The sequence below is a fragment of the Ochotona curzoniae genome, unplaced genomic scaffold, assembly GCF_017591425.1.
Source record: "Ochotona curzoniae isolate NIBS_2020 unplaced genomic scaffold, NIBS_Ocur_1.0 contig_1014, whole genome shotgun sequence".
Lineage (NCBI taxonomy): Eukaryota > Metazoa > Chordata > Mammalia > Lagomorpha > Ochotonidae > Ochotona > Ochotona curzoniae.
Genome location: NW_024464920.1, coordinates 36,535,680 through 36,562,064, shown reverse-complemented (window position 1 = coordinate 36,562,064; position 26,385 = coordinate 36,535,680). Strand labels below are relative to the sequence as shown.

The 26,385-nt window shown below is 55.8% G+C and overlaps 2 protein-coding genes across 3 annotated transcripts; one reads left to right on the top strand and one right to left on the bottom strand.

Moving 5' to 3' along the window:
* On the top strand, positions 1-5,842 carry NAB2 (NGFI-A binding protein 2). Of its 2 annotated transcripts, XM_040983288.1 has the most exons (7): positions 1-334; positions 1,664-2,537; positions 2,901-3,034; positions 3,369-3,420; positions 3,524-3,656; positions 3,872-4,063; positions 5,098-5,842. In XM_040983288.1, the coding sequence occupies exons 1-7, from the start codon at positions 252-254 to the stop codon at positions 5,205-5,207; spliced, it is 1,578 nt and encodes a 525-aa protein (XP_040839222.1). In that variant the 5' UTR covers positions 1-251; the 3' UTR covers positions 5,208-5,842. The 2 variants fall into 2 exon arrangements, with proteins under 2 accessions (XP_040839222.1, XP_040839231.1); XM_040983297.1 differs by lacking the exon at positions 3,872-4,063 and having other exon boundaries at positions 121-334.
* Positions 5,843-5,937: 95 nt separating this feature from the next.
* STAT6 (signal transducer and activator of transcription 6) lies at positions 5,938-22,255 on the bottom strand. The gene is made up of 22 exons (XM_040983260.1): positions 22,000-22,255; positions 17,965-18,101; positions 17,452-17,590; positions 17,071-17,154; positions 16,509-16,647; positions 16,370-16,419; positions 16,079-16,227; positions 15,096-15,227; positions 14,778-14,966; positions 14,298-14,385; positions 14,034-14,156; positions 13,775-13,867; positions 13,298-13,504; positions 10,995-11,089; positions 10,760-10,896; positions 10,433-10,579; positions 10,198-10,261; positions 9,992-10,093; positions 9,741-9,830; positions 7,552-7,617; positions 7,340-7,465; positions 5,938-7,240 (listed from the first exon to the last, which is right to left on the bottom strand). Exons 2-22 carry the CDS (start codon positions 18,078-18,080, stop codon positions 7,051-7,053), a joined length of 2,526 nt encoding a protein of 841 aa, XP_040839194.1. The 5' UTR covers positions 18,081-18,101; positions 22,000-22,255; the 3' UTR covers positions 5,938-7,050.
* Positions 22,256-26,385: the final 4,130 nt, after the last annotated feature.

Sequence of the window (26,385 nt, the reverse complement as noted above, 5' to 3'; positions counted from 1 at the left end):
AGCGCAGCGCCGGGCCTCGCTCCCCGTGCGTCCTGCGGGGGCGGAGGCGCGGAGCGGCGGCGAGCGCAGCCGGGGAGGTGGGGGTAGAGGCACAGACAGAGGCGCGGAGGCTCGGAGAGAGAGGACGTGGAGGGTGGGACGGAGCCTGGACAGCGGTGGACACGGCCGCGTGCGCAGGGAAGAGCGCAGCGCGCAGCAGGCGCCGAGCGCCGGGCAGCGACGGGGGCAGCCTGGGTGGTCTCCGGCCGTCCATGCAGAGAGCGCCCTCCCCCACCGCTGAGCAGCCGCCGGGCGGAGGGGACAGCGCCCGCCGGACCCCGCAGCCCAGACTCAAGTTAGTGGGTAGAGGGAGGCAGCGGGAGTGGGACGGTGTAAAGATGGGCTGGGAGTGGGTTCCGGAGGGCGGAGGGCTAGGCGAGAATGTCGGGGAAACGGGACCTGGTGTGGGAGGTGGAGACGAATGGTAAAAGGCGTGAGTTTAAGGATGAGGGGCCCCTGGAAGCAGGCGAGGGGCTGTGCAGGTGGAGAGGAGACAGCAGCACTCCTTTTCCCCGTTTCGGCTGTGGGCATGACTTGGCATGCGAACCCCCTGTAAGGAATGCGGGAGCCCACGAGTGCCAGGGAAAGCCCAAGGGCTGGAGCTAGCAACAATGCCCAGTGGGGGGCACAGGGCTGGTTCCGTCTGCAATGGGCATAGAACGCGCACAGTCCCCGCGGTCGCGGAGAAGGCGGCGCCTTTGAGTTGCGGAAACACCAGCGAGCAGCCTTGAGCGGCCACGGGGTGCCTACCTTCGGGGCGTTTTGTGCCCTCGGCACCCTTCCTTCCCGGCCTGAGGAGGGGCATCTATGAGGGCCAGCCCCTCCCTTAGGAGCTCTTCAGCGGCTCTCCCACCCCACTGCACTGGGAGATGTGGGTGGGAAAATAAAGGAGGGGAGAGTAGGCGGGAGCCCCTAGGCGCTGCTCGCCCACAGACGCTCCACAGTGGGAGGGTGTGGGGGCGGAGCGGGCCCCAGAGCAGAACAATCGAGTCCCACCGCCCCCCTCCACCACCCGAGTGGAAGGGACAGTGGGGAGCAAGTGGGAGGGGGAAGGTCACTGGACCAAACAGGGGTTGTGGGCAGCCTAGGAGGGAGGAAGAGGCCTGGGAGGAGAGTAAGGTGCGCTAGGAACGCTTGATAGGAACAGCTGGGGAAAGGCAGAGCCAGGGACACACCCCTCCCTCTCAGCCCCCATGTGTCAGGGTTTGCAGCTGGCCAACCAGGGTGCCCCCAGCACACTCTCAACCCTTAGCAGGGTGTCCCTAGGTGAGGACTGTTTTGGGGGAGAGGCAGGCAGGTCCCGCCATAGTAGGGATGGTACTGGTTAGCTTCCAGGACAGGAGCCATCCTGCCCCCTGGCCAGGAGAACAGGGCTGAAGGTTGGGGGTGCGTGTTTGGCTGGCGCCAACAAGGCACTGCTGGCTTTGGGTGCTTCTAGTTTGTGTGGGATGTAGTGGCATGACCGTGCCTCTGGGCCGTGCCCAGCTCTGCATACTGCTGGGGAGAGGGAGCAGAGATGACATGGAGGGCTGGCACGACAGAGGGAGCAGTTGTTAGCCAGTGATAGAGCATGAGTTGCCACCCCACTGGAGGGCCTCACTCTGACTTCCTCTCTGCTCTTCAGGCCTAGTGCCCGGGCCATGGCCCTGCCCCGGACTCTGGGAGAGCTGCAGCTGTACCGGGTCTTGCAGCGTGCCAATCTCCTCTCCTACTATGAGACCTTCATCCAGCAGGGAGGCGACGACGTGCAGCAACTGTGTGAGGCAGGCGAGGAGGAGTTCCTGGAGATCATGGCACTGGTGGGCATGGCCACCAAGCCCCTCCATGTCCGGCGCCTCCAGAAGGCATTGAGGGAATGGGCCACCAACCCAGGTCTCTTCAGCCAGCCTGTGCCCGCTGTGCCCGTCTCCAGCATCCCACTCTTCAAGATCTCTGAGACTGCGGGCACCCGCAAAGGCAGCATGAGCAATGGGCACAGCAGCCCAGGGGAGAAGGTGGGCGGAGCCCGCAGCTTTAGCCCCAAGAGCCCTCTTGAACTTGGAGAGAAACTGTCACCACTGCCTGGGGGTCCCGGCACAGGGGACCCCCGGATTTGGCCAGGCAGGAGTACTCCGGAATCAGACGCTGGGGCAGGAGGGGAAGAGGAGGCTGGCTCACCCCCTTTTTCCCCACCTGCAGGGGGCGCAGTCCCTGAGGGGCCTGGGGCTGGGGGTCTGGCAGCTGGTGGGGCCGGAGGTAGTCCAGACCGCCTGGAGCCAGAAATGGTCCGCATGGTGGTGGAGAGTGTGGAGAGGATCTTCCGGAGTTTCCCAAGGGGGGATGCTGGAGAGGTGACTTCCCTGCTAAAGCTGAATAAGAAGCTGGCTCGGAGTGTGGGGCACATCTTTGAGATGGATGACAACGACAGCCAGAAGGAAGAAGAGATTCGCAAGTACAGCATCATCTATGGCCGCTTTGACTCCAAGCGGAGGGAGGGCAAGCAGTTGAGCCTGCATGAGGTGAGGCCCGGGGCATTTGGGGTGTTGCCCGCATCCCCTAGGTGACCCAGCATCCTCTCCGATTCCATCTCATGGCCCCTCCAGCTCTCACCTCCCATACACCCCCAGGCCCAGTTGCCAGGGTGTTTCCATCCTGGACAGAGGTGATGTTAGTAGCTAGTGACCAGTTGTGGAGCTTGTGTCACTCAGGACCATGCATGAGGTGGGGCGGTGGGAGGAGGCATTCCCGGGGAGCTGTAGGGGCTGAGCTGCCAGGCTGTATCAGAGCCAAGGCAGATCCCATGGACGTAGACAGGGCAGCGCTGCATGAGGAAGTAGAGGAGGAGCTGAGCTTCTGACAGACTGGCTGCCCCCTCTCCACAGCTGACCATCAACGAGGCCGCTGCCCAGTTCTGCATGAGGGACAACACGCTGTTGCTGCGGCGAGTGGAGCTGTTCTCCCTGTCCCGCCAGGTGGCCCGCGAGAGCACCTACCTGTCCTCCCTGAAGGGCTCCAGGTGAGACCCCTTCCCTTTTGGCATTGATGTCCCTCCAGGAGTCGAGTGATGTCCTTCCCTGCAGCTCAGGCAGCTCCCAGCCTGCTTCTCATCCACCTGCCGGTTCCACCTCTGGCTGGGTCGACTCCTTTGAGGCCTGACTCTCCCCCATCCCTTCCATCGCAAGTTCCCTCGAATACTCGCCCCCACCCAGTGCACCTAAGCAAGAGACCCTGTCCCTCCTCAGCCAACTGTTTTGTGCAAGTGTCAAGTTGTCCCTGTACCTCTGGCCACTTTCTTGGCCCTGCCAATCATGTGACTCTCTCCAATGTGACCTTTTCTGCTCTCTTTGCAGGCTGCACCCTGAAGAGTTGGCAGGCCCTCCACTGAAGAAGCTGAAGCAAGAGGTGTGTTTTACAGAGTGCCTGGAGGGGAAGCAAGCCCTTCCTTGCCAGCTCCTCATTTTTCCCTCCCTTCTTCCATGCACACCATCTTTTGGGGTGTACACAGGTTGGAGAACAGAGTCACTCTGAAATCCAGCAGCCTCCCTCAGGCCCTGAGTCCTATGCACCACCATACCGCCCCAGCCTGGAGGAAGACAGTGCCAGCCTGTCTGGGGAGAGCCTCGATGGGCACCTGCAGGGTGAGTGTGCACCAGGACACACCTCTCTCAGCTGGGGGAGGCAGAAGGGATGGGTGTGGGAGGAGTGAGCTGGAAGATAGCTACCTTCCAAGGGCGCTGGGGAGCCTGACACCATCTTGACCAGAGGGCCTCGGCCTGGCTGCATGGTTGAAGGGTGGATGGAGGGAGGTTTCCATCTGCTACAGCCCTTTCCTGACCAGTGCCCATGCCCACAGCTGTGGGGTCGTGCCCAAGGCTGACGCCGCCCCCTGCTGACCTGCCTCTGGCATTACCAACCCATGGGCTGTGGAGCCGCCACATCCTGCAGCAGACACTGATGGATGAGGGGCTGCGGCTCGCCCGCCTCGTCTCCCACGACCGCGTGGGCCGCCTCAGCCCCTGTGTGCCTGCAAAGCCACCCCTCGCAGGTGAGGCAGCCAGCAGTGCTGTCCCCAAAGCACCCCGGCCACTTGGGCCCCTACGCCCCATCCCTGCTCTGGCCACAGCAATCCTGGTGCCCTGGGGCCCAGGTGGGAGGAAGAAAAGGGGAAGTGATCTCCCACAGGGGTCAGTAGGATGGGGAGGCCACGGGAGGTGTGGTGCCTGCCAGCCAGGCTGAGCTCTGCCCAGAGCCAGACCCTGGTAGGGAGGGTCTGAGCATGTCTTGTGCTCTGGATCTCCCCCAGGGGAGGGGGAAGCAGGGCTACACAGTATGGTTGGCTGAGGAAGAGTCACCAAGGGACTTGAACCAGTGCAGGAGGGTAGAGCAGGTGGCAAGTTGTGGGGACCATGTTGCCCAGCTTAGAGGCCAGGGAGCCCCGAAGAGGATGCTTTATGTGTGGATAGGAGAAAAGGGAGTGGGCCGGCAGAGGGCCGGGCAGCCGGCTGGGCTGAGAGTGACGCAGCAGACAAAGCCACCAACCCTGGCTTGGTATTTTTAAACTGTGTGTGGGTGGGAGGTGGGGGTGGGGATTGAGAGGGGAGGGGGGCTCTTCTAGAGGGAGGAGCTGGGAGGCTGGCTTCCTGTGGTTCCCCCCCACCCCACCCGATTTGGCTACCAAAAACCTTGGGGTGCCATGGCAGGGTGGGTAGGGCAGGTAGGTGGGTGGGTGGAGGTCTGGGAGGGGGCCAGAGATGAATGGGGGTGGCAGAGCCTGAGAAGGGGGGAGGGGAAGAGGTCAGAGCCAAGCCACCCCCGCAGCTCCCGACAGAACCAGAAATTCCAGCAGAACAGAGGCGGGAGAGAAAGACAGCCACACAGCACCAGGCAGGGGAGGGGGCTCCACACACACTTGGGTGGACACCCCTCCACACCCCCTGCCCCTGTAGCCATGCCATGAGCTGAAGACAGGAGGCTTAGTGAGCCCAGCTTCAGAGTTCACTCTCCCCAGCCTGGTCATCGTCACCTCTCTCTACAGCTTCAACGAGGCTCTATCTTCTAACCTGCCCTTTCCCCCTACAGAGTTTGAAGAAGGGCTGCTGGACCGATGCCCTGCCCCAGGGCCCCACCCTGCCCTGGTGGAAGGCCGCAGGAGCAGCGTCAAAGTGGAAGCTGAGGCCAGCCGGCAGTGAGGGCCAGACTGGTGCCACCTGCCCTGCTGGGCACCCCAGCCTTCTGGTTCACACGGACCCCCGGAATGCCTGCCCCAACACTGGGACAATAGGGGCGTCTGGTCACAGTTTCTCCGGCCCCTGCACCTGCTCCAGGAGCGGAGAGCTGTGGGGCTTCAAGCAATAACGAGCAGGGGCCTGGTGAGAGGATGCAAGCAGGGTGCGTGGTGTCCTCTCCCGCCCTTCCCTCCCCCCGCCCACAGCAAGGGGTCAAGGCCTGCGCTCCAGAGCCTGAGGGACCCCTCCCTCCCACAGCACACTCCCATTCTTCCTAGGTTGGCATTGGTGTGTGTGCTGAGCAGTTGGATTGCGTCTGGACATGGGGGAAGGGGGATTCGCTGGGAGGGTCCAGCAGCTAAAAAGGGCAACATTGTCCCTCCTGGAACTGGAGGTCTGAGGGTCTGGAAATCCTGGACCTGCACCTTTCTCCCTGCCCCTTCCCCGTTTTTGTGTTTCTAGTTTGTCTGTTTACTTTAACAAGTGCTACAGTCTGCTCCCTTCCCACCTCAACCCTTTCTCTCCCCTGCAAGTCCTCAGCAATTTTTTCCTTCCTGCTCTCTGGTGGGGGGCAGGGGGGATCCCCTCAGCGGCCCCCTCAGAAGGCCTGGGTCCACTCAGGGTCTCCCCCTCGCCAGCTGGGGGCTAGACTCCCAGCACCTAGCCGAGCAGTTAGAGCATCTTTCTTTTCAGATTGTGTACAGTAGATTATTTATTTTGTTATTTTGGAATAAAATTTATTTTATGGCTTAGGATCTATGACTCCCTGCAAAGAGAGAAGGGTTGGGGATGGAGATGGGATGGGGATGATGGAAGGAAGCTGGCAATGTGTGTGTATGTTGAGGGTGAGCAGAACAAAAAAGAAGTGATGGGCAGGGCCTCTTGATAGCTTTGGAAGGCTAGACCTGGGCTGCTGAACTGCACTGTCACCTCCAAGTCCCAGGGGTGGCATTGGAGGCCCTAGAGCTGTGTACATAGTAGATGGCACAGCTGTTCACGACCCACCTGAGCACAAACAAGTCACAGCACATTTGGGTTCAGATGTCAGAGCCCTGTGCAGTGTCTCATACTCCCAAATGCATGTGGTCACATGGGCAAAAGCAGATAAACACAGATTACATGTGCTCATATAACTGAGGTGTAGCATGTATGCATTAATCTGTCTTGGTTACATACATGTCCATGCACGCACACACAAACTTGGCCTTGGACTCCTACTCCTGCATACTCAAACCAAAAGCTTCCATCCCAGGGGACTTGTTTCTTAATGTGGTCAATGTCCACATATCCAGAGCCCGCCCCCACCTCCTCCCACCCAGTGTCCCTCCTAAACTGTTTCCCCATTGCCCTTGGGAGCTAGGACCCAGGCCCAGGACCACTAGCCCAGCGTCTAGGGCCAGTGTGTCTGTATAACTGTTACTCTGTGTGTGTGTGTCCCAGGCCCTGGCCCAGAGTGCGCAGTGGCACCCCTCCACACCCTAACTTAGGCTGTAGCCCAGCCCCACCTTCAAGAGAGCTTTGTGAGTGTGTGCGTGCACATGCGTGCTGCAGGTGCAGGCATGTTGGGGTGTGTCTCACTTTGGAGCCAGAACTTCCCTTCCAGGGCTGGAAGGAGATGGACAGGAGTGTGTGGAAGGAAGGAGTGGAGTGGCTCCACCCACTGTACATTCCCCTGGCAGTCTTTTCCTCCTGACCAGAGAGTGGGTGGTGCTGGGAGGGTGCCCTGCCCATCTGCTGGGCAGGATCAGGAGCAGTGTCCATGGGGTAGTGGAAAAGCCGTGTCTCTGGGCTCCTCGTCCAGCCGGGATCACCAACTGGGGTTGGCTCTAAGGTCCAGGTGGGACATGGAGATCCCAGTCTGCCCATAGTGGGAGGGCTGCAGGAGCGGCTGGGGTCCCAGAGCCCCTCCCCCTGACTCTCCTTGCCCTTCCAGGAGGAGCTTGGTGAGATCCTGTTCAGTGGGAGGCAGCAGTGGGGGGAACATGTCTTCGGTAGGCCTGTGAAGAGAGTGGGGAGGAATGATGGCAGTGGGCAGTGGTGTGGCATCCCAATCCCCAGCCCCTTCTCAGCCAGCGCCCCCAGAGGCCATCACTCACCAGGTGCTCTGAGGGAAGCCTGTCACCTGATCATTCAAGCGACTGTCTTCCACCATGGTCACATCTGGGCAGAGCTGGGGCTCAGAGCTGGACACAGCATGCTCCTGAGGCTGGCACTGCAGCAGGCTGGGGACCAGAAAGGCAAATCAGCCGAGACAGAGTGGCCAGTGCCAAATGGGGAGCACAGGCTTAGCAGGGGCTTTGCCACTCACGAGGTGGGATGCTGGGAGAAGGACAGGTTGATCTGACTCAGGTTTTGGGAGATCTGCGGGTGAGTCCTGGAAGCAGAAGGAGAGCATGGTCTGAGGCAGTACTATTGGACCAAGACAACCGTAAGGTCAAGGCCACAGAGGTGACAACACTCCAGTTCCAGCTCCTCCTGACCTAGCTATGCCGGGGCAACAGGGTCCTGCATGGTCCCCACCCCATACTGTGAGTTCAGGCTTCTCCTCTGTAAAATGCATATGTGCTGGGGGTCGCATCAGCCAACCTCTAGCATTTCTTTGACTATGAACGTTAGTGGTTCTCAGCAACCCCAGTCTCCTAGCCCCAAGCAGCACTTCAACACATGGGAGGGGAAATGTGCTTTAACAAAGAGTTCAGGGCCAGGCAAGGTAGCCTAGAGGCTAAAGTCCTCGTCTTGAAAGTGCTTGGATCCCATATGGTCACCAGTTCTAATCCCAGCTTCCTGTTTGTGGCCTGGGAGTGCACTGAGGACCACCCAAAGCCTTGGGATCCTGCACCCGTGTGGGAGACCCAGAGGAAGATTCAGGCTCCTGGCTTCAGATTGGCTCAGCTCCAGCTATTGCAGCTGCTTGGAGAGTGAATCATCAGATTTTTCTCTCTGTCTCCTCTTCGCTGTGTATCTGACTTTCCAATAAAAATAAACAAGTCTCAAAAAAACAAAGAGTTCATAAACAGTTAAATGTTGCCTTGGGGGAAAAACTGTCTAAATCAATTCAAGGGCAAGATCAAAGAGTCAATAAAATCCTAGAGTTAGGGTCAGCACAGTGGCTCAACTGGCTGATCCCCCACCTGCAGGTGCCCACATCCCATAGTTCATGTCCTGGCTGCTCCACTTCCCATTCAATTCCCTGTCTGTGGCATGGGAGAAAAATGAAGGATGGCCCAAGGCTTTGGGACCCTGCACCCACTTGGGAGACCTGGAAGAAGTTCCTGGCTTGGTATCAACTCAGATCCAGCCATTGTGGAGTGAACCCCAAGCAGATGAAAGATCTCTGTCTCTCTCTTTCTTTTCTGTAGATCTGCATTTCCAATAAAGATAAATATTTGAAAAAATCTAGGGTGAGCATTTGGATATTTAGCTATTAGATGTTGCTGGAGATAGCCAGATATTAGCTAGCTAGAGATGCCATCTTTCCCCATCTGTTCAGCTGTTCCATATTGAACTGCTTGCATGCCTCAAGTCTCCCATTCCGTTCTAACTTCCAGTTAATGTGCACCATGGGGGTGTGCAGCAGGTGATGGCTCAAGTATGAAGGGTCTCTGTTCCCAACATGGGAAACTCTGATAGTTACAAGCTCCTGGCTTTAGCTTGGTTGAGTCATGGGAGTGAACCAACAGACAGAACAATCTCTGTCTCTTTCAAATAAAATAAAAACAGATGTGTGTACATTTAAATGTTAAGAATAAACACAGTGGATGACAACAGTGGAGTTCAATAGCAGAAGAGAAAAACAACTTAGCCAGCATGTGCTCCTGGCCAGACACTCCACTCAGCTTCACACATTTCATGAATTTCCACTTAACCTTCATGATGCATTACTATTGTTATTGTTCCTCATATTACAGATGAGACACCAGAGGTTAAGTAACTTGCCCAAAGCCAGGAAACAGCAGAGGTGAAATGCAAAACCAGGGAGTCTGGATCTAAATTACTACCTCCAGGATCTGTGTTGTGGCAAAGCAGCTGAAGTCACCACCTGCAGTGCCAGCATCTCATAGGAGCACCAGTTTGAGACCTGGCTGCTCTACTTCTTGTATAGCTGCCTACAAATGCACCTGGGAGGACAGCAGAAGACAGCTCAAATACTTGGGCTCCTGCTACCCAACATGTGAGACCACAGTGGTTTTTCACACTGCTGGTCTAGCTGGTCTACCCTGGCTGTCATGGCCATTTGGGGTGTGAACCAATGGATGCACAAGTTCACTCTCTTTCCCTCTCTCTCAAACTGCCTTTTAAATCAATCAAAAACAAAACAAACAAACAAAAAACAAGAATAAATGACCATCTGCAGCCCTTACAGTGAGCAGGAGAAGACAGTGAAGAGGGCCGGCAGGTACTGCCCTGCCTCTTCTGGCAGATGCCCACACCACACCCTTTGCAGTGGCATAGCTTCCCCAGGACCCAGTCCAACCCACACCTAGAGGCTCAACTTACTCCGGGAATGGTGACAACACTCTGCCCGACTCCTCGGTGGGAAGGGTTTGGTAGGGGATGGGGTGAGCATGTGGCGGGTACACTTGGGACCTGGGGAAGGAAAGCAGACCCCTGATGCAGACCCTTCTCTGAGAGGCCCTCCTACCCATTCAGGGAAAGACAAGCTCCCTGCTCCCCCCGCCTCTGGTTGTTGCCCTCTGAAAGCTCTGTGTCCATAGACCACTCCCCTTCCCGTCTTTCCAGCTCCTTACACATCTGGGCCAAGCACCACGGGGGACTCCAGGGGCATCCTAAGGTCATAAGAGGGCATTATGGCAGGCATCTGCGGCTCTGGAGTGGGAAGGGGCTGGTCCCTGCAGGAGGCAAGGAGGTAGGGGTGAGGTGGCCAGCCAAGGGTTGATGCCATGCTCCTCCCTACAGGTCAGTCCCAGCCTCCAGCCCTCACCACTGTGCTCACCTCTCCACACTCATCTTGATGATAGCTGGGACATAACCCCTGCCATCTTTCCCCATCTGTTCAGCTGTTGTGGGAACAAATGGGATACAATGGATTGCTTCTGGGGTGAGGGAAGTGGGAGAGGAGGGCGTGGCAGGTGGAAGCAGGGTAGGGGGCTATGAACACAGGGAGGCAAGGAAGGCTGACACAGAGGATGTGGGTGACAAAGAAATCAACGCCATGGGCGCCAGCTCACGCTTGTAGTGGTTCCGGAAGGCCTCATCCTTGGGCTTCTTAGGGTAGAGGTTTTTGAGTTGAGCGAGGTCCCGTATTCGGTCCCCCAGTGAGCGAATGGATAGGTCTTTGGCAGAGAATGGCTGAATGTTCTCTATCTGTGAGGAACCTGTGATGGGAAAGAGATACTAGGTTCCCTCCGTCCAGGCATCTGTCTCCACCCTCTGGCTGACACCTTCGCACCACAAGAACCCCCTTCTCCATACACTAAAGCCAGGGTTAGAGGAGGACCAGCACACTTCCTTCCCACAAGAACCCCAAAGCAGAAGGGTGGCTGTAGCAACCGCACCGTCCTGGCCCCGGATGACATGGGCGATGGTGATGCCCCCGATCTCAGAGTCACTGAAGCGGAGGAGGAAGGTCCCGTCAGGCTGGTTGAGGAGAAGGCTGGTGACGAACTGCTTGCTGATGAAGCCAACAATCAGCCTGGCCGGGCAGAGGGAGAGGATGGGCTGGTGGAACTGGGTGTGCAGAGGGAGTGGCAATGGGAACAGCTGCTAGGGCCCCAGGGCTGGGGCACTCACCCATCTGACCAGTAGCTCCGGAGACAACGTTTGGTGAGGTCCAGGACACCATCGAACCACTGCCAGAAGGTAAAGCCACGGCCCAGCAGGATCTCCTGAAGCCGGCAAAGGTCCAGGGAGGTGGTGTGAGGGGTGAGGCTCGAGGGGCGAGGCAGAGGGAGGGGAACCGGTATGAGGGGATGGGACCCGAGGAGTGGGGAGGAGTCGGTGGAGGGGGTGTGTGGAGGCAGGGTGTGAATCTGATTGGGGCAGGAACCAGGCTGTGAGTGTCCATACAGTGGAGTCACACAGGGCTAAGGGACCAAAGTGGACCTTGTGACCATGTCGGGGCAACAGCCAACGCCCATGCTGACTGTGTGCCAATTACCACTACCCGGCCTTTCCTAATGCATAGCTCCTGGGACTGACAAGATCATGGTCACCAAAGCAACCTTATCTTACAGATGAAGAGACAGAAGCCCAGGAGGGTCATCTGACCCAGGTCCACACAGCTGGCAAGAGGTGGCTGCAAGCCCAGGCTGTCCAGCGCTAAAGCTCTTGTAATCCCATGTCCACTGAGCCTGGCAGGAAAGTGACTTGCTAAGTGGCAGCGTCTTGATCCCTTTACTAACACATCTTCCGGTCATATTGACTTGGCTTTCTTCCTCTTTTTTTAAAAAAGATTTTTTTTTAATTGGAAAGGGAGATACACAGAGAGGAGATGCAGAGAGAAAGATCTGTCCACTGGTTCACTCCTCAAGTGGCTGTAACAGCTGGAGCTGGGCTGAACCGAAGCCAAGAGTCAGGAGCTTCTTCTGGGTCTCCCACATGGGTGCAGAGCCTCAAGACTTTTGGGCCACCCTTGACTGCTTTCCCAGGCCACAAACAGGAAGTTGGAAGGGAAATGGAGCAGCCGGAACACAAACTGGTGCCCACATAGGATCCTGGTGGATGCCTGCTTGCTTTTACTCGACTACTGCGGGACTACTGCAGCAGGCCATCTTCCTTCCTTTTTTTTTCTTTTTTTTTTTTAACAGAAATAGTCTATGATAGTCTGTGGCCATGATTGCCCAGTGTGTGGTCAACCAAGATCCCAGGTCTCATTTTTCCCTGTTCCTGCACCTGATTTACCTCATTTTGGAGGCAGGAAAATATAGTAGTTAGGGGCTAGGGTAAGGGGCTGTTGTCGCAACACTGTGGGTTAGGCTGCTGATTGCAACACCAGCTTCCCATGTGGAAACGCTGGTGTGAGTCCCTGCCGCTCAGCTTTGTATATAGTCAGCCTTTTATGGGAGACCCAGACAGTTTCTAGCTTCTGGCCTTGGCCTAGTCCAGCCTCAGCTATGAGGGCTATTTAGAAAGTGAACTCGGGCCCGGCGCGGTGGCACAGTGGTTAAGGTCCTCGCCTTGCACGCCCGGGATCCCATATGGGCGCTGGTTCTAATCCCGGCGGCCTGCTTCCCATCCAGCTCCCTGCCTGTGGCCCGGGAAAGCAGTTGAGGATGGCCCAAAGCTTTGGGAGCCCGCACCCACATGAGAGACCCGGAAGAGGCTCCTGGCTTCGGATAGGATCAGCATAGCATCGGCCGTTGCGCTCACTTGGGGAGTGAATCATCTGATGGAAGATCTTCCTCTCTGTCTCTCCTCCTCTCTGTATATCCGCCTTTCCAGTAAAAATAAAATAAATCTTTAAAAAAAAAAAAGAAAGTGAACTAGTAGAAGGAAGATATCTCTCTTTTTGCCCCCTATCTCTGTAATTCTGCCTTTTCAATTAATAAATTAGCTAATTATTATATAAGCGCAGGAGAAATGAAATAAGGGGTCCATCCTCATCATGTCATTCACCTGCTCTGATATGTTGATCATCTCCCTCCTTCATGTCCTGAGTTTCAGCTTCTTTTACCCATAAGCTGGGGTAAGAGTAGTCCCTACCTCAAAGGATGCTGGGAGGAGTCAGTGAGCTAACACTCACTAAGTACCAAGCTGAGTGCCTGGCTTGTGGTGTTGGTCAGCCCATGACAGCTGGGATTACTGGACGGGACTACTGGGACCCTGTGGGATTGCATCTGGTTTTTGCAACAGGAACTATTTTCACTTTGAATCACAGATTCTGTTCATCTTCAGTCTGTGTGAATCACACAAGTCACCAGAGGAGGGATAGAGGGGGCCCCAGGCCAACCCTGGAGGTTGTCAGAGAAGGTCTCCTGCAATTCCCAGGGCAGAGGGGTTTCCTGGCAGACACAAGGATCTCCCAGAGTGTAAAGGGAGGGCTGGGGCAGGGCTGCACAGCTCCAGGTGGGAGGGCTGAAGGGCTAGGGAATGACCTTGTTGAACTGTGACCAGGACACAGAACGGTGCTGGAAGGCCTCCACATTGAGGCTGTTGTCGTTAAAGATTTTCTGAGCCAGAAAGAGGAAGTGCTCCGGGAGCAGGCCCTGGTTGGTCCCCACCTCAGCCATGAACTTGAGGTTCAGCGTTTCACACATCTTCTCCCAGGGCACCCGCTCAGCCACCACAAAGGGCACACGGTCCTGAGGTAAAAGGGGGGGAGGGGGAAGGAGAGAGGTGCCCCAGGCGGCCATCAGGCTGTGTCCTCAGACACAGCCTTGCCCCTGTACCGTCCCCCCCAGTCCCTGTGTCCCAACCACACACATGATGCCCTCTTGACCACAGTTGATGGTGCCAATGGTGAGTATGACTGCTGTGGAGGCTAGGATGGAAAAGCAGGCCCGTGGGAATGAGCGAAGCACCCAAGAGTGTGACACGCAAGTCTGCACACCTCCCACATGAGACCCCCTCACCATCTCAGAAAAGGCGTTGTCCCACAGGATGGTGGCTTTGGCATTGTTGTCTTGGTTCCCATGAACAATGACCACTAGGGGCAGAGACAGGGCCTGCAAGGAAATGACCAGATAGGTCTCTGCTTAGAAGAGCAAGTGGGACTGTCCAGGGCTGGTGCAAGCTTTGGGAGAGCTGGGGCTCATGGGACTGTCCAGCCATCCGTGTGCAAGCGTCCCAACCAGACACCTGGAGAGCACAGGACAGCTGCAGGTGGCGCACCTGGAGCTGGATGGGGATTTTGCCAGGGCCCAGCGTGAGGCTGGCAGAGAACAGCACAGCACACTTCTCTTCAGTGACCGATTCAGTGCCCTTCCGCTCACACCGTTTGATTTTTTTCAGAAGCTGCCGGTGGGAAGAGAAGGGAAAGCGAGGGATAAGGGGCGAGGGTGTGAGGATAAAGGGCTCCTCAACCTTCTCTGTGGGAGGTGGGAGACACAGTCCCAGGGTCTGAGCAGTCCCTGCTCTTTCCCAGGGGCCCCTCACCAGGTTCTTGAAGACAGCAGAGCAGCAATTCCCAGGAATGTTGTTCTCCAGGGACACGGTGTTGTTGAGGATTTCTCCTGTGCTCTCTCTGCCGAGCAGATGAGGATGTGGGTTAGGTGCAGGTCAGTTGTGGGGTAGGGGTGGTAACTTTGGACACTGCTGCACTAAATTCCCATGTCCTTGCTCCAGCTCTTAAGGGAGGAGTCCCCACCCCATTCCAGCCTGGGATGAGTCCTTATCATTGCGGCCCCACACCCACATGCCTGCCTCCCCATAACCCCCCTCACACACACACTGCATGGTGCTGGGTCTTCCCCCCCCACACACACACACTGTATGGTGCCGGGTCTTCCCCCAACAACAACACACACACTGCATGATGCTGGGTCCTCCCAGGCCCCTCTCAGAACCTCCGTCACCCAGGAGACTCCCCCATCTTCTGCATACCACCCTCCCCCAGGTGGTCCAGCCTCAGCTTACGCTGCAACACCAGGTGCCTGGGGCCCAGCTAGCTCCCTGGCCTGCTTCTCAGTCACCATGTCAGCTCTGACCAGGGGAGGTTTGGCTGAGGATCCCAGGAAACGTAGGCCCAGCAGAAATCGAACCCCGGCCTGGAACTTGGTCTGTGTCTTCAGAACCTGGGGGGGTTGCTTCTCCACCAGGAAGGAGCTGGGGGTAGGGAGGAGGACACGAGCAGAGGGAAGAGATCTTCTCTGCCATCCCTGCCATTCCCTCCCTTCCTCCCGCCACCCGCAAGCTCTGACAACTCTCTGCTCCCTGGGGGCTTGCTGGACACACCTTGAGACAAGTATGCGCAGAACTTCATCCAGCCGGCTGACCAGTGAGGCCCGGGTGGTGTGCTCAAGCTCCGCCCCAGCTGCCCCCACCTCCTGCTGGAGCTGGGAATAGATGTCCACCAGGCTCTCACACCTGGGGCCAGGACCATGGTCAGGGGGCACGGGGCTCAGGCTGCCTGCTCCAGCCCTGACTCCCTTCCCCCTCACCCAGGAAACAAGCAGGTGTGGAGGTGGGTCTGGGTGTGGCTGCAAGTGATTATGGGGCCTGCCTTGGCTCTGGGTGTTTCAGGGTCCATGCCCTCTGTGGAAAGCTGGCTGCCTCTTCCCTAGCTCTGAGGCCTAGGTCAGCTGCTAGGAGAAAGAGCGCTTTTATACAAACTGGCAGGTGCCTCAATTAGTCATTAGGCCAAATAGAAGGAGGCTCCCAGGGCTGGCATTGAGCAAAGCGACTTAGCTGCCTCCCTGCAACATGAGCATCCCATATGAGAGCGCCAGTTCAACTCCCAGCTGCTCCACTTCTGATCCAGCTCTCTGTTAGCATTCCTGGAAACAAGGGGGAAGATGGCCCATGTGCTTGGGCTCCTGCCACCCACTTGGGAGACTCAGATGGAGTTCCTGGCTTCTGGCTTCAGCCTGAATCAGCCCCAACCATTGTGTCCATTTAGGGAGTGACCCAGTAGATAGAAGATTCTTTCTCACTGTCTCTATCACTCCGCTGTTCAAATAAAGATTTGTAAAAGGCTTCTCACTCCCCCACTCATGGAGCCTGAAGCGAGAGACAGGACTTGAATAAGCCTCCACCTGTGCCCCCTCAGCAGAGCATCCTCTACAGGTTGTGATGCTAACAACAGTGTACGCAGGGCCCTGCAGGAACTGGCTTCTCTGAGTTCTGGTCCCCTTCAAGGCCAAACCTCCTGGCTTCTCATAAAGCACAGCAGGTGCCCATCCCTGGCCTGACCCCTTCCTTTCCAGCCCTGCCCTCACCTGTCCTGTAGCTGGGACAGATTCTCCTCAAAGGGTGCGCCGTTCCCTGCCAGCTGCTGCTGCCTCTTCCAGATCTGGATCCTCTTCAGCACCAAGGCCTGGGCAGCCTCCAGCTCCCCCACAGCCTCCTGCAGCAGTGTGGCTAGTGCCTGCAGGCAGGTGGGAGCCTAAGCCAAGGCTGCACACTGCATCCTTGCTGGCTTGCCCATGTGGGGAGAGGGCTCTTTTCTCCTTCCCTCAGCCTGCACCTGTCTGTGCTCTTGTCTTTGCACCACCTTGGCGGGCACTCACCTCACTTGGTCCCGTCCCGGCTGGTGTTTTGGTCAAGTTACGCAGAGACACTGGGGGGGGGGGTGCAGAAAGGATTAGCCAGTTCAACAGAGGTTGAGAGGGAGGCTGGTCCATCTCAGCTTCGTGCCCAGGTCCCTACCTTGGCCAGCCTCGGGCCCCTGCTGCAGGGACTCCCGGAGATGGTGGATCTCCTCCACTCGGTGCTTCAGCCTCTGAAGGGCTATGTTGAACTTGAGTTCTTCCTGCTTCAAGTGGAAGGCCATTGGCAGATGGTGGAACTGCACAGGAATGAGGAATGCCAAGAAGTGAGGTGGTCTGTCATCATTCCACCCTCAATCTCCCTGCTCTGCAGGGAAGGAATTCCTTCCTGCCAAGCTCCCCCATGCCCTGTGGCTGTGCTCCCTGACTCCTGGGAATCCCCTGAGAATCGGACCTTTTTTTCTGGCTGAGTTAGCTTCCCCCTAGCCCTGTCCTCCCCCACTCTTCATTCTCCTCAGCCTCCCATTTACAGTTCCCTTGAACTTGCCTTGGGGTTCACTCTGACCTCAGGAACCTCCTGGTCATCCTGGGCCTTGACCCCTGGGTCTTTCCTGGGGATTGAATCTTTTCTCTACTTTCTCATGCTCAAAAGAAGGTCTCAGGGAATTGTAGGGTGCAGCAGCGAGGGAGAGGGGGAGGGCGGAAGTGGGACATCCCAATACCTGTTCCATAACAGCTTTTTTCTCCCCTTGAAGGATTTGTCTGAAGATGGCCACCAGCTTCAGGGGGTCCCTCTGATAAATGCTCTGTGCAAGCGAGGGTGGTAGGCAGTGAGCCTAGTTCTTCCCTGGACCCTTCCCTCCCTCCAGTCCTCAGCCCTCATTCTCACATGCACTGACAGACAGCGCCACTGCAGACTCCAGAAGTTCCTGTACACTTGCATACTTTTAAAATCCAATTTGCATGCTGGCTAATAACTAACCACAGGCACACCAATGTGCTATCAACATCCAGCTCATTTTTCTCCCAGCATCCACTGCTCACCTCAGCTCTGTCTCAGCCCCACCCAGGCTCAACCCCTTCCCCCTCCTGCTCCATCCCACCTCCAGGGTGCTGATGGGTTGTAAGATGGCACTCCCCTCGCCTTGCTGTCCCGCCAACTTCTGGAGTTTCTGGACAGTGGCTGAAAGAAGGGTGCTAGCCATGGAGAGGCAGAAGGCATCTGAGCCAACCAGGAACTCCCTAGGGAAAAGATGAGCACAAGTCTGCCTTAGTCAGGGCCTCCTGCCCCAGCCCTCCACAGCTCAGTGGTGCCTCTTCCCCTTGTCTTCCATCACCCATACCCCTCCTTCCCCCATCTTGCAGCTGCTGTGAGAAGTGCCTTTGCCCAGCCCTGACCTCCCTCCTCATTGGGTCAGTCTCCTAGGAGATGGGGTGTCCCCATAAAAACACACAAACCTGTTTGGATGGAGTACAGATTCTCCCCATCCACCCTGCTGTATCTAAAAGACCACAGGGGGGATAAGGATTCAAGTCCTGAATGTCATGGAAAGGTAGAGGAGCTAAGTAGAGAGAGGATGGAGTTGGGGGCACCAACATGGGCAGCCAGGACTCACCAGGGCTGGAACTCCAGCCACTCTCCCAGGAGATGCCGCAGGTGTGGGGGGAAGTCCACATAGAGCCGTTGCAGCTTCTCTGAAGGTATCTTGGAGACCAGACCCCATAGAGCCATGATGTGGGGTTTGGAGGGTGCCTGGAAGAAGGTAGCAAAGCCATTCAACCAGGCCCTCTCGGAGACCCAGCCCTGCTCACAGCCATACCACTTCCAACCAGGGTCTAGTCTGGGGATGCTTCTGATGGCAAACATAGCTCACCAGTGGTAAGAAGACTTAAGCTGCAGCCCAAGGGCTGGGGACACCAGGGAGACAAGGAGACAGGAAAAGCCCTCTCATAATCTTTTATTTGCTTACTTATTAGACAGACAGAAGAGAGCTCTCATCTACTGGCTCACTCTGCAAATTCCTCTAATAATAGTTGGGGCCGGGCCAGGCAAAAGCCAGGAACCAGAAGCTGGGAGCTCAGTCCAGGCCTCCCACATAGGCCGTAGGAACCTGACAACCTGAACCATCACTTGTTCGACAAGCAGGAAATCAGCATCAGGATTAGAGAACCAGACACAAAGCCAGGCTTGCTGACACAGGATACAGTCTTGTCAACTGATGCCTTAACTGCCAGGCCAAATGCCCACCCTGGGAAAAGCATTCTTGTGGGCCCGGCACTTTGGTGTAGTAGATTAAGCCTCCACCTGTGGTGCTGGCATCCCATATGGGCAAAGGTTCAAGTCCTGGCTACTTCACTTCTGATCCACTTTCCTGCTAATGTTCCTGGGAAAGCAGTGGAGGCCAAGTGCTTGGGACACCTGCACCCAGGTGGGAGACCTGAAGAAGCTCCTGGCCCCCATCTTTGGACTGGCCCAACTCTGATTGTTGAAACCATTTTGGGAGTAAACCAGTGGATGGCAGAACTGTGTGTGTGTGTGTTCCCTTCTCTCTCTGTAACTCTACCTTTCAAATAAAAAATTTTCAAAATCTTAAAAAGAGAAAGCATTCTTTTACAGACCTCAAGCTGTAACTCTAGGCCCAACCCTACAAGGAACTTTCTTTTCGCCGGCCTTAATCTTCTCATCCACTAAACAGGAGAGCTAGATGAGAGAACCTTCCATACTTTTAAAAGCAGTAGACAATTTGAGGGAGTGTCACTGATAGTTGCCCCCCAACCCTTTACTGTTGGGGGGTTGATTCCAAGATGCTCCTCAGATACCTGAAGCCACAGGTAATACCTATAACAGCAGTGAGAGCTGAGTCCCAGGCACACTATATATTTTTTCTGTGCATCTCTGCATTACTATGACAGAGTTCCATTTATAAATCAGGCAAAGAAAGACTCTAACAATAGCTAATGATAACGTGGAGATGAATATAAGTATATACTGTAAGGTATATATATTTTTTAAGATCCATGAATTGTATCTTTCTGATCTTTTCCATTTCATATTTTCAGGCCTGGGATTACTGCCAGCAACTGAAACCCTGGAAAGCAGAACTACACAGAATAGGTACAAACCTGGAGGGGCAGCCAGTGTGAGATGCCTAGACCTCATCTCTGCTTTCCTATTCCTACCACCTGACCCTAGAGTGTCCCTGGAGCAACTTCTCAAGATTCTAGCACTCTGGGGCAAGGGCTGGGCACAGCAGAGCTGGACACTGCTACTTGGGACACCTGCCTCCCTTGGTGTAATGCCTAGGTTTGAGTTTCTATTTTCCCTTCCATTCCAGCTTCCTGCACATGTGCACCCTGGAAGGCAGCAGGTGAGGGAGGGCTCAAGTGTCCATCTGGGTGGACCCAGATTGGGTTCCTGGCTCCTAGCTTTTGGGCTGTTGTGGCAGTTTGTGAATGATTCTCTTATTTCTCTCTCTCTCTCTTTCAAATAAATACACAAAAATGTGAAACGTTGGTGGGGGGGACAGCATTATGACACAGCTGATCAAGCCACCATTTGGGACACTCACAGCCCATATCAGAGTGCCTGGTTCAAGTCCTAGATATTCTGTTTCTGATCAGCTTCTGGCTAATGGTGCTGGGAAGGTAAATTACGGCTTAAGAACTTGGGTCCCTGCCACTCAGGTGGAAGAACCGGATGGGGTTCCAAGCTCCTGGTTTCAGTCTGACCCAGCCCCAGCTGTTGCAGACATTTGGGGGTGTGAATCTGCAAATGGAGGACCCCCCCCCCATCTCTCTCTCAGCCTTTAAAATTTCTTCTTTCTTTCTTTTTGTTTTTTTTTTTTTTTTTGTAAATTCTAAGACTCCTTAGGATAATTTGTAAACCCCCAGGCTAGATGAAGAAGTTAGTAAAGCAATAAAAGCTTTTATTGTGCGCTTACTCTGTATGAACCACTACAGTTCATGAATTGTCTCATTGGAGATTCACCATAAATTCTAAACTATGTCATTCTCCCTTTCCACAGATGAAGAACCCAAGGGTCAAGAAGATCCTTGCTTGCTCCAAGTCACTCAACAAGTGTGAAACCATCACAGTGGGCCATTTGGGCCATTTCCAGCTCTAAATCCATTATCCTAAGAGGGATGGAGGGAGGGTGAAAGCAGACTTGGTGGAGAGGAGAAACAGAGAAAAAGCCAAAGTGATGAGAGAGTGAGAGAGGCTGGCAGGAGTATGAAGAATGAGCAGAGGGGGAGAGAGTTAAGGGGGTGGGGAGGGGGCAGGGCAGTAGGGGAGAGGGCCCCCTCCCCTTTCCCCAGGGTGGGCAGGGTGCTGCAAGCTTTCCCACAGGGCTCCCAGTTCACATCCCTTACAACATCCCTTTCCCAGGTTTGAAGCAGCAGATGGGAAAGGAAACTCCCTGAGTCACCCTCACCCCCGCAAACCGGATCACCCCAACAAGTCCCAGGGCTCCCAAAGGGATGGAAAACAACTACCCCTTCCCTCGACACTGCTGCTTCAAGCTCCTTTTGCCCCTATCTCTCTCTCCCAGGCTTGGCTCTCCCAGCTCCTTCTTCAAAGGCAGCCAGCCGGCTCGGATCTCGGTACTGGGTGGCCCCAGGGCTGGGTGGCCCCCTGGGGATTCAAGCTGAATTTCAAACTCAGATTAGTTTCTCCTCTTCTTCGCCCCCTAGGGTGCTAGCATCTCAGACCTTTGATACCCCCTCTACCCTGTTGGGAACTGGAGTGACTCCCAAGTCACAGGCAGCCCAGTGCCATCCTTCACCCCCCCGCCCCACAAACACACCCCACTCCTCTCAGAAGAGCCCTGGCTTCAAATTTCCATCATCACCCCCTCCTCCTTTCTTGAGGACGACTCACTTGTTCCTCCCAGCCCCACCCTCCAACAAGGCTGAGCGGGAGACCTCAGCCCCCTGAAAAGGGGCGGAGAAGGAGGGGCGGGGCTAAAGTTCCCTCCCTAACAGGGTCGGGGAAGTTGGACCTCCAGGACCTTGGGGGACTGGGGAAGTGATCCTGAGTTTTCAGGTCGTGGGAGCGCAGGACCCAGGGTCGGAGAGCTCCTGAGGGGAGTGGGGGAGTCGCCCGTGTGTGCGCGGGGGGCTGGGGGTGAGGCTGCCGTGGCGCGGGGAGGGTTAACTCCGCGCCGCCCGATGTCTGCAGCAGCCGAGCGCGGAGCAGTTGAGGGGGGAAATCCCCCCTTGGCACCATGAGGTCGGCTTCTGGGGCTCGCTCAGCCCCCAGACACACCCTTGAACAGGAACCTCGGAGCGAGGTCGGGGTGTGTGTGGGGGTGCTGACCAGGACCCACTGCGTCCTCCACCACCCCTCCGTCCCCCCAGCCTGGGAGGGCAGAGGGGCTTCCTCACGCCCCCCCCCGCCCGCTTGCACCTACTCTCTCTGCTCTCACCAACTTCCCTGCCCCTGGAGTAGGGACCGTGCCCCGCGGGGGTGGGTGTGCCGAGGCCTGCACACACTCTCCAATAGCTCTGGGAGTTGCAAACCCCAGTGCTGTCCAGGCTGGGGAACCCCGCCAACACACACACACAATCACGCCCACAGCAGGACCCCCTCGCTCCCACCGCCCCCACCATGGACCCCCGCCCCGCCCTCCTCTTCCCAGATGCCTCCTCACCTGGGTAACCCTTCTGCTAGCCGCTCCCTCTCAGCGGGCACTGCCAGGCCCCATAGGTCTGTAGCTTGGTCCACGGGTTCAGGGCCGGCTCCGCCGGCACCCCCTCCACCACCAACAGCGGGGCGGGGGGGGGCAGGGGGCGGAGGAAAAACAAAAATCAGTCTTCTTCCTCTCTTCTCTCTCGCTCTCCCCCCCTCTCTCTCCTCTTCAGGCCTTCCTCTTCAGGGCAAGCAGTGGCTGCCTGCCCCAGCCCTCTGTTTCCGGCTTCTCGGTCTACCCAGGTCCCTCCCTGGAGCTCTGACGACACAGAGAAGAGAAAGTGGGCTGGAGGAGGAAGAGGAAGAAAGTGGGGTGGACGTGTGTGTCTGCTGCTGTGCTGGGCGGGGGGGGGGGGGGCGGCGCGCACATTCGGGGCTCCTGCCCAGCCCCCACTTTATCTGGCCCCCTCTAAAGTCACCAACTTTACTGGCGAAATACCCTTATACTAGCAATGCCTGCCTCTCCTTCTCAAACTCGGCCGAGGGCTGGGGGAAGGCCCTGGGCTCCTGGTACCTCGAAAAATATCAAATCCCTCCAGACTCGGCGCGGCCTCCAGCAGAGGACCCTGAAAAGCAGCAGGGGTTCCCCTCCCTCCCCGGAGTCGGGTGACCGTTGCTCGGAGATAGGGGGAGGGGAGATCTGCGGAGCAGTGGGGAAAGGGAGCCCTAAAACCTAGCTTTGCCTACTTTCTGCTGGCTAACCTCCTTCTTCCTCAACTCCTGAGGTGGGTGAGGGCACCAATACAGGAGGAACTGGAGTCTGCAGAATCCCCAGGGACATGCTGGGCTAGGAATCTGCGGCGCAGTCTTGGCCAAGTTCCTATCTGTTTCTGGGATAAACACTGAGACACACCCAGAGGCGAACGCAAACGCAAAAGTTCCCCGGGCCCCACACTGGGCGCGCGCGCGCACGCCGGCTCTTACACGTCCGCGCTCCGGGCTGCGCGTGCTCGTGATGTCGGGCGGGCGCGCGCGAGGGCATGCAAGCACGCACGGCCACAGGCTTCACCGCTAGTGGGTGGGTGGTTGTATAGTGTGGGTTCTGGGAGAAACTGGAGGAGACCCAATGGATCCAGGAAAGCATTGACGCCCCAAACTTGAGAGTGGAGAAGCCTGGAAAAGGGTTGTGTTAAGGGCGTTGTGGGGAAGGGTTGAGTAGGTCGGGCAGACCAGGAGGAGGTCTTTGATCTCCTCAACTGTCCCCTTAACAGGGCTGGGCCCGGGGGCCAAAGCTAGGCCTCTGCTGCCCCCTGGTGCCTGAACTGCTCCCCAGACCCAGCTCCTCCCCTGGAGTTTGAACTTAAGTCAATGCGTGGGGCGTGGCCGCTAGGGCAGGAGTAAGGAGCAGAGGTCAACAGCTAAGAGCTAGGAGTCTGGACTGTGGACAAACAGCTGCTCGGGTCTAAGGTCTGTCCATGCCCCTTAGCGCAGGGCCCTGAGTGGCGGGCGTTGGGGGGTGGGGATGGAAATGACCTCTTTGTGATTATTTTTTGTCACCTTTAAGATTGAACCCATAGGGTCTGTGTGAGGCTCAATTGGCTAACCCTCCACCTGCAAGAGCCAGGATCCTATATGGACATCAGTTCGTGTCCTGGCTGCTCCAGTTCCCATCCAGCTTCCTGCTTGTGGCCTGGGAAAGCAGTGGAGGACAGTCCAAAGCATTGGGACCCTGCACTCACGTGAGATACCTGGAAGAGGCTCCTGGCTCCTGACTTCAGGCAGGCTTAGTCCCTGCCATTATGACCATTTGGGGAAGAGACCAGCAAATGGAAGATCTTTTTTCCCCCTTTCTCTTTAAATCTACCTTTCCAATGAATGAGTAAATATTTTTAAAATTTATTTACTTTTATTGGAAAGGCAGATATACAGAGAGGAGAGACAGAGAGAAAGATCTTCCATCCGATGATTCACTGCCTGAGCAGCTGCAATGACTGGAGCTGAGCCAATCCGAAGCCAGGAGCCAGGAGTTTCTTCCAGGTCTCCCACACAGGTGCAGGGTCCCAAGTCTTTGGGCTGTGCTCGACTGCTTTCCCAGGCCACAGGCACGGAGCTGGATTGGAAGTGAGGCCACCGGGATACGAACTGGTGCCCATATAAGATCCCAGCACGTTCAAGGCGAGAACTTTAACTGCTATGCTATCGCACTGGGTCCTAAATAATTTTTTTAAAAGACTATAAAATTGAACCTTATAACAGTCTTGCCCCAAATTTTGTGAGAACAAAATATAATTTGGGGGAAGGGTTAGAAAAATGCCCATTCTAACACAGCAAACAGGAAGCCCTGTTTTCAGGTCCAGAATAGTGAGACCACAAGAAGCAGGAGGGGCCCAGCCTGCACAGGTGGGTATCATTGGAGTGGTGTTAATTACTACCACCCAGCACAGCCCAGTGGAGACAGAGGTTTAATGAATCTGTTGCAAAGTGACCAATGCAAGGGGGAGAACAGGAAGGGAGAGCAGGTAGGGGCGCAGTCCTCAGGCTCCTCTGGTCAGTGAAGCTAGCGTGGAGGATACGTACAGAGCTGCTCACCTGCGTGCATCGTGCCTGTGTCCCTGGGGCCTGCTCTGTTCTCAGGCACCCGCAGCAGTAGCTGCAACTGAGCTTCACCTATCCTGAACACTTGTCATTGCAGGTGGGGAAACAGCAGTTGGAGTCTTGGACACTTAAAGGTGTACTGGAAAATCCTACCTTTTGTCTTGTTCTCTAACTGATTGCCTCCCTGCCCTCCCCACAGGCATACTGGTTGTCATGGAAAGAATGCAGAACTCACAGTGGGAGCCAGCTTGGGTGGGACTCCACCTTAGAGCTCTAAAACCATGTCAGCTGCTGTAGGGCCTCAACTCATCCAGGGTGGGGGCGCTTCAGTTTAGGGGGTGTTTACCCACTGGCTGTGCAATTGCAGGATTGGCTGGACTTCCAGCGCTGTAGCTCAACAGGCTAATTCTCTGCCTGCAAACACTGGCATCCCATATGAGTATTGGTTCGTGTCCCAACTGCTCCACTTCCGATTCAGCTCTTTGCTTATGGCCTGAGAAAGCAGCAGAGGATGACCAAAATGTTTGGGTTTTTATATCCACGTGGGAGACCTGAGAAAACTCTGGCTCCTGGCTTCAGATCAGCTTACCTCTGACTATTGGTAGCTATTAGAGGCGTGAACTAACATGGAAGATCTTTCTATCTCTCCTTCTCTTTGTAAATCTGCTCTTCAAATAACAAATTAAATCTTTTAAAAAATGCAAGACAGTAAGTGTAGGGAAAAAGTTAACTTGCTTGCCCAGGCATTGCAGGTTTTAGCCCAATCGCAAGCCACCAAAGTGATTTGGTGAGAGCCTTTTTGGCTCGTGGTGCTGTCACAAACACCACAAACTGCAGGACTTCAGCAGCAGAAACCTTGGGGCAGGCATCTGGCCTAGCAGTTTAGGCATATCATACCCTATCATCAAGTCCCCACGTTCGATTCCTAGCTCCTTGGAAGGCCTCGGGATGGCTTAAGTCACTGAGTTACTTCCACCCACATGGGAGACCCAGATTGAATTCCCTACTCCTATCCTAGCGTGGCCCCAGCTCTGGCTATTTTGGGCAACATGAGAGTTCTCCCTCTCCTTCTCAAATAAACAAGAATGAACACCACAGCAAACATGTTCTAGCCTGGAGACTGGAAGTTCAAGATCAAGATGTGGACCCAGTACAATAGTGTAGTGGTTAAAGTCCTCGCCTTGAATGCGCCAGGATCCCGTATGGGTGCCGGTTCATATCCCAGCAGCCCCACTACTCATCCAGTTCTCTGCCTGTAGCCTGGGAAAGCAGTTGAAGATGGCCCAAAGACGGGACCCTGCACCCGTGTGGGAGACCCAGAAGAGGCTCCTGGCTTTGGATTGGCTCAGCTCCAGCTGTTGCGGCTACTTGGGGAATGAATCATCGGAAGGAAGATCTTCTCTGTTTCTCCTCCTCTCTCTATATCCACCTTTCCAATTAAAAAATAAAAAAATAAATTTTTTTAAAAAAAGATCTAGATGTGGCAGGGCTGGGTCCTTCTGAGGCTGCGGGGGCAGAATGTATGCCAGGCCCCTCCCTCCAGCATGTGTTCCTGACTCCAGAGTGTCCCCATTTTGGAGGATGCTAGTCATATTGGAGCAGAACTCACACTGGCCTGCCACTTGTCTAAAAACAGAATAGATCTGAAAGCATCATGCCGAGGAAGGACAAGAAGTGTTGAGTAAGCTTTTGTTTCACACGAGTGTACTTCAAATACCCTGAAAAGAGGGAATGACAATCTAAGTTTCTTTTGATGCAAAATAATAATAATTATAATAATAATGTAAAAATCATGCACAGGGGCCTGGCATTG

Bases quoted from the DNA above. Each gene is read 5' to 3' on its own strand.
- NAB2 (XM_040983288.1), top strand. From the start codon at position 252: ATGCAGAGAGCGCCCTCCCCCACCGCTGAGCAGCCGCCGGGCGGAGGG. The intron at 3,421-3,523 runs GTGTGTTTTACA...GGGTGTACACAG, and splicing joins TGAAGAAGCTGAAGCAAGAG to GTTGGAGAACAGAGTCACTC. The intron at 4,064-5,097 runs GTGAGGCAGCCA...TTCCCCCTACAG, and splicing joins TGCAAAGCCACCCCTCGCAG to AGTTTGAAGAAGGGCTGCTG.
- STAT6 (XM_040983260.1), bottom strand. From the start codon at position 18,080: ATGGCTCTATGGGGTCTGGTCTCCAAGATACCTTCAGAGAAGCTGCAA. The intron at 16,420-16,508 runs GTAGGGACCTGG...CCCCCCCCCCAG, and splicing joins GGGGCCCGAGGCTGGCCAAG to TGTCTCTGCGTAACTTGACC. The intron at 15,228-16,078 runs GTGAGGGCAGGG...TCCTGGCCCCAG, and splicing joins CTGTCCCAGCTACAGGACAG to GTGTGAGAGCCTGGTGGACA.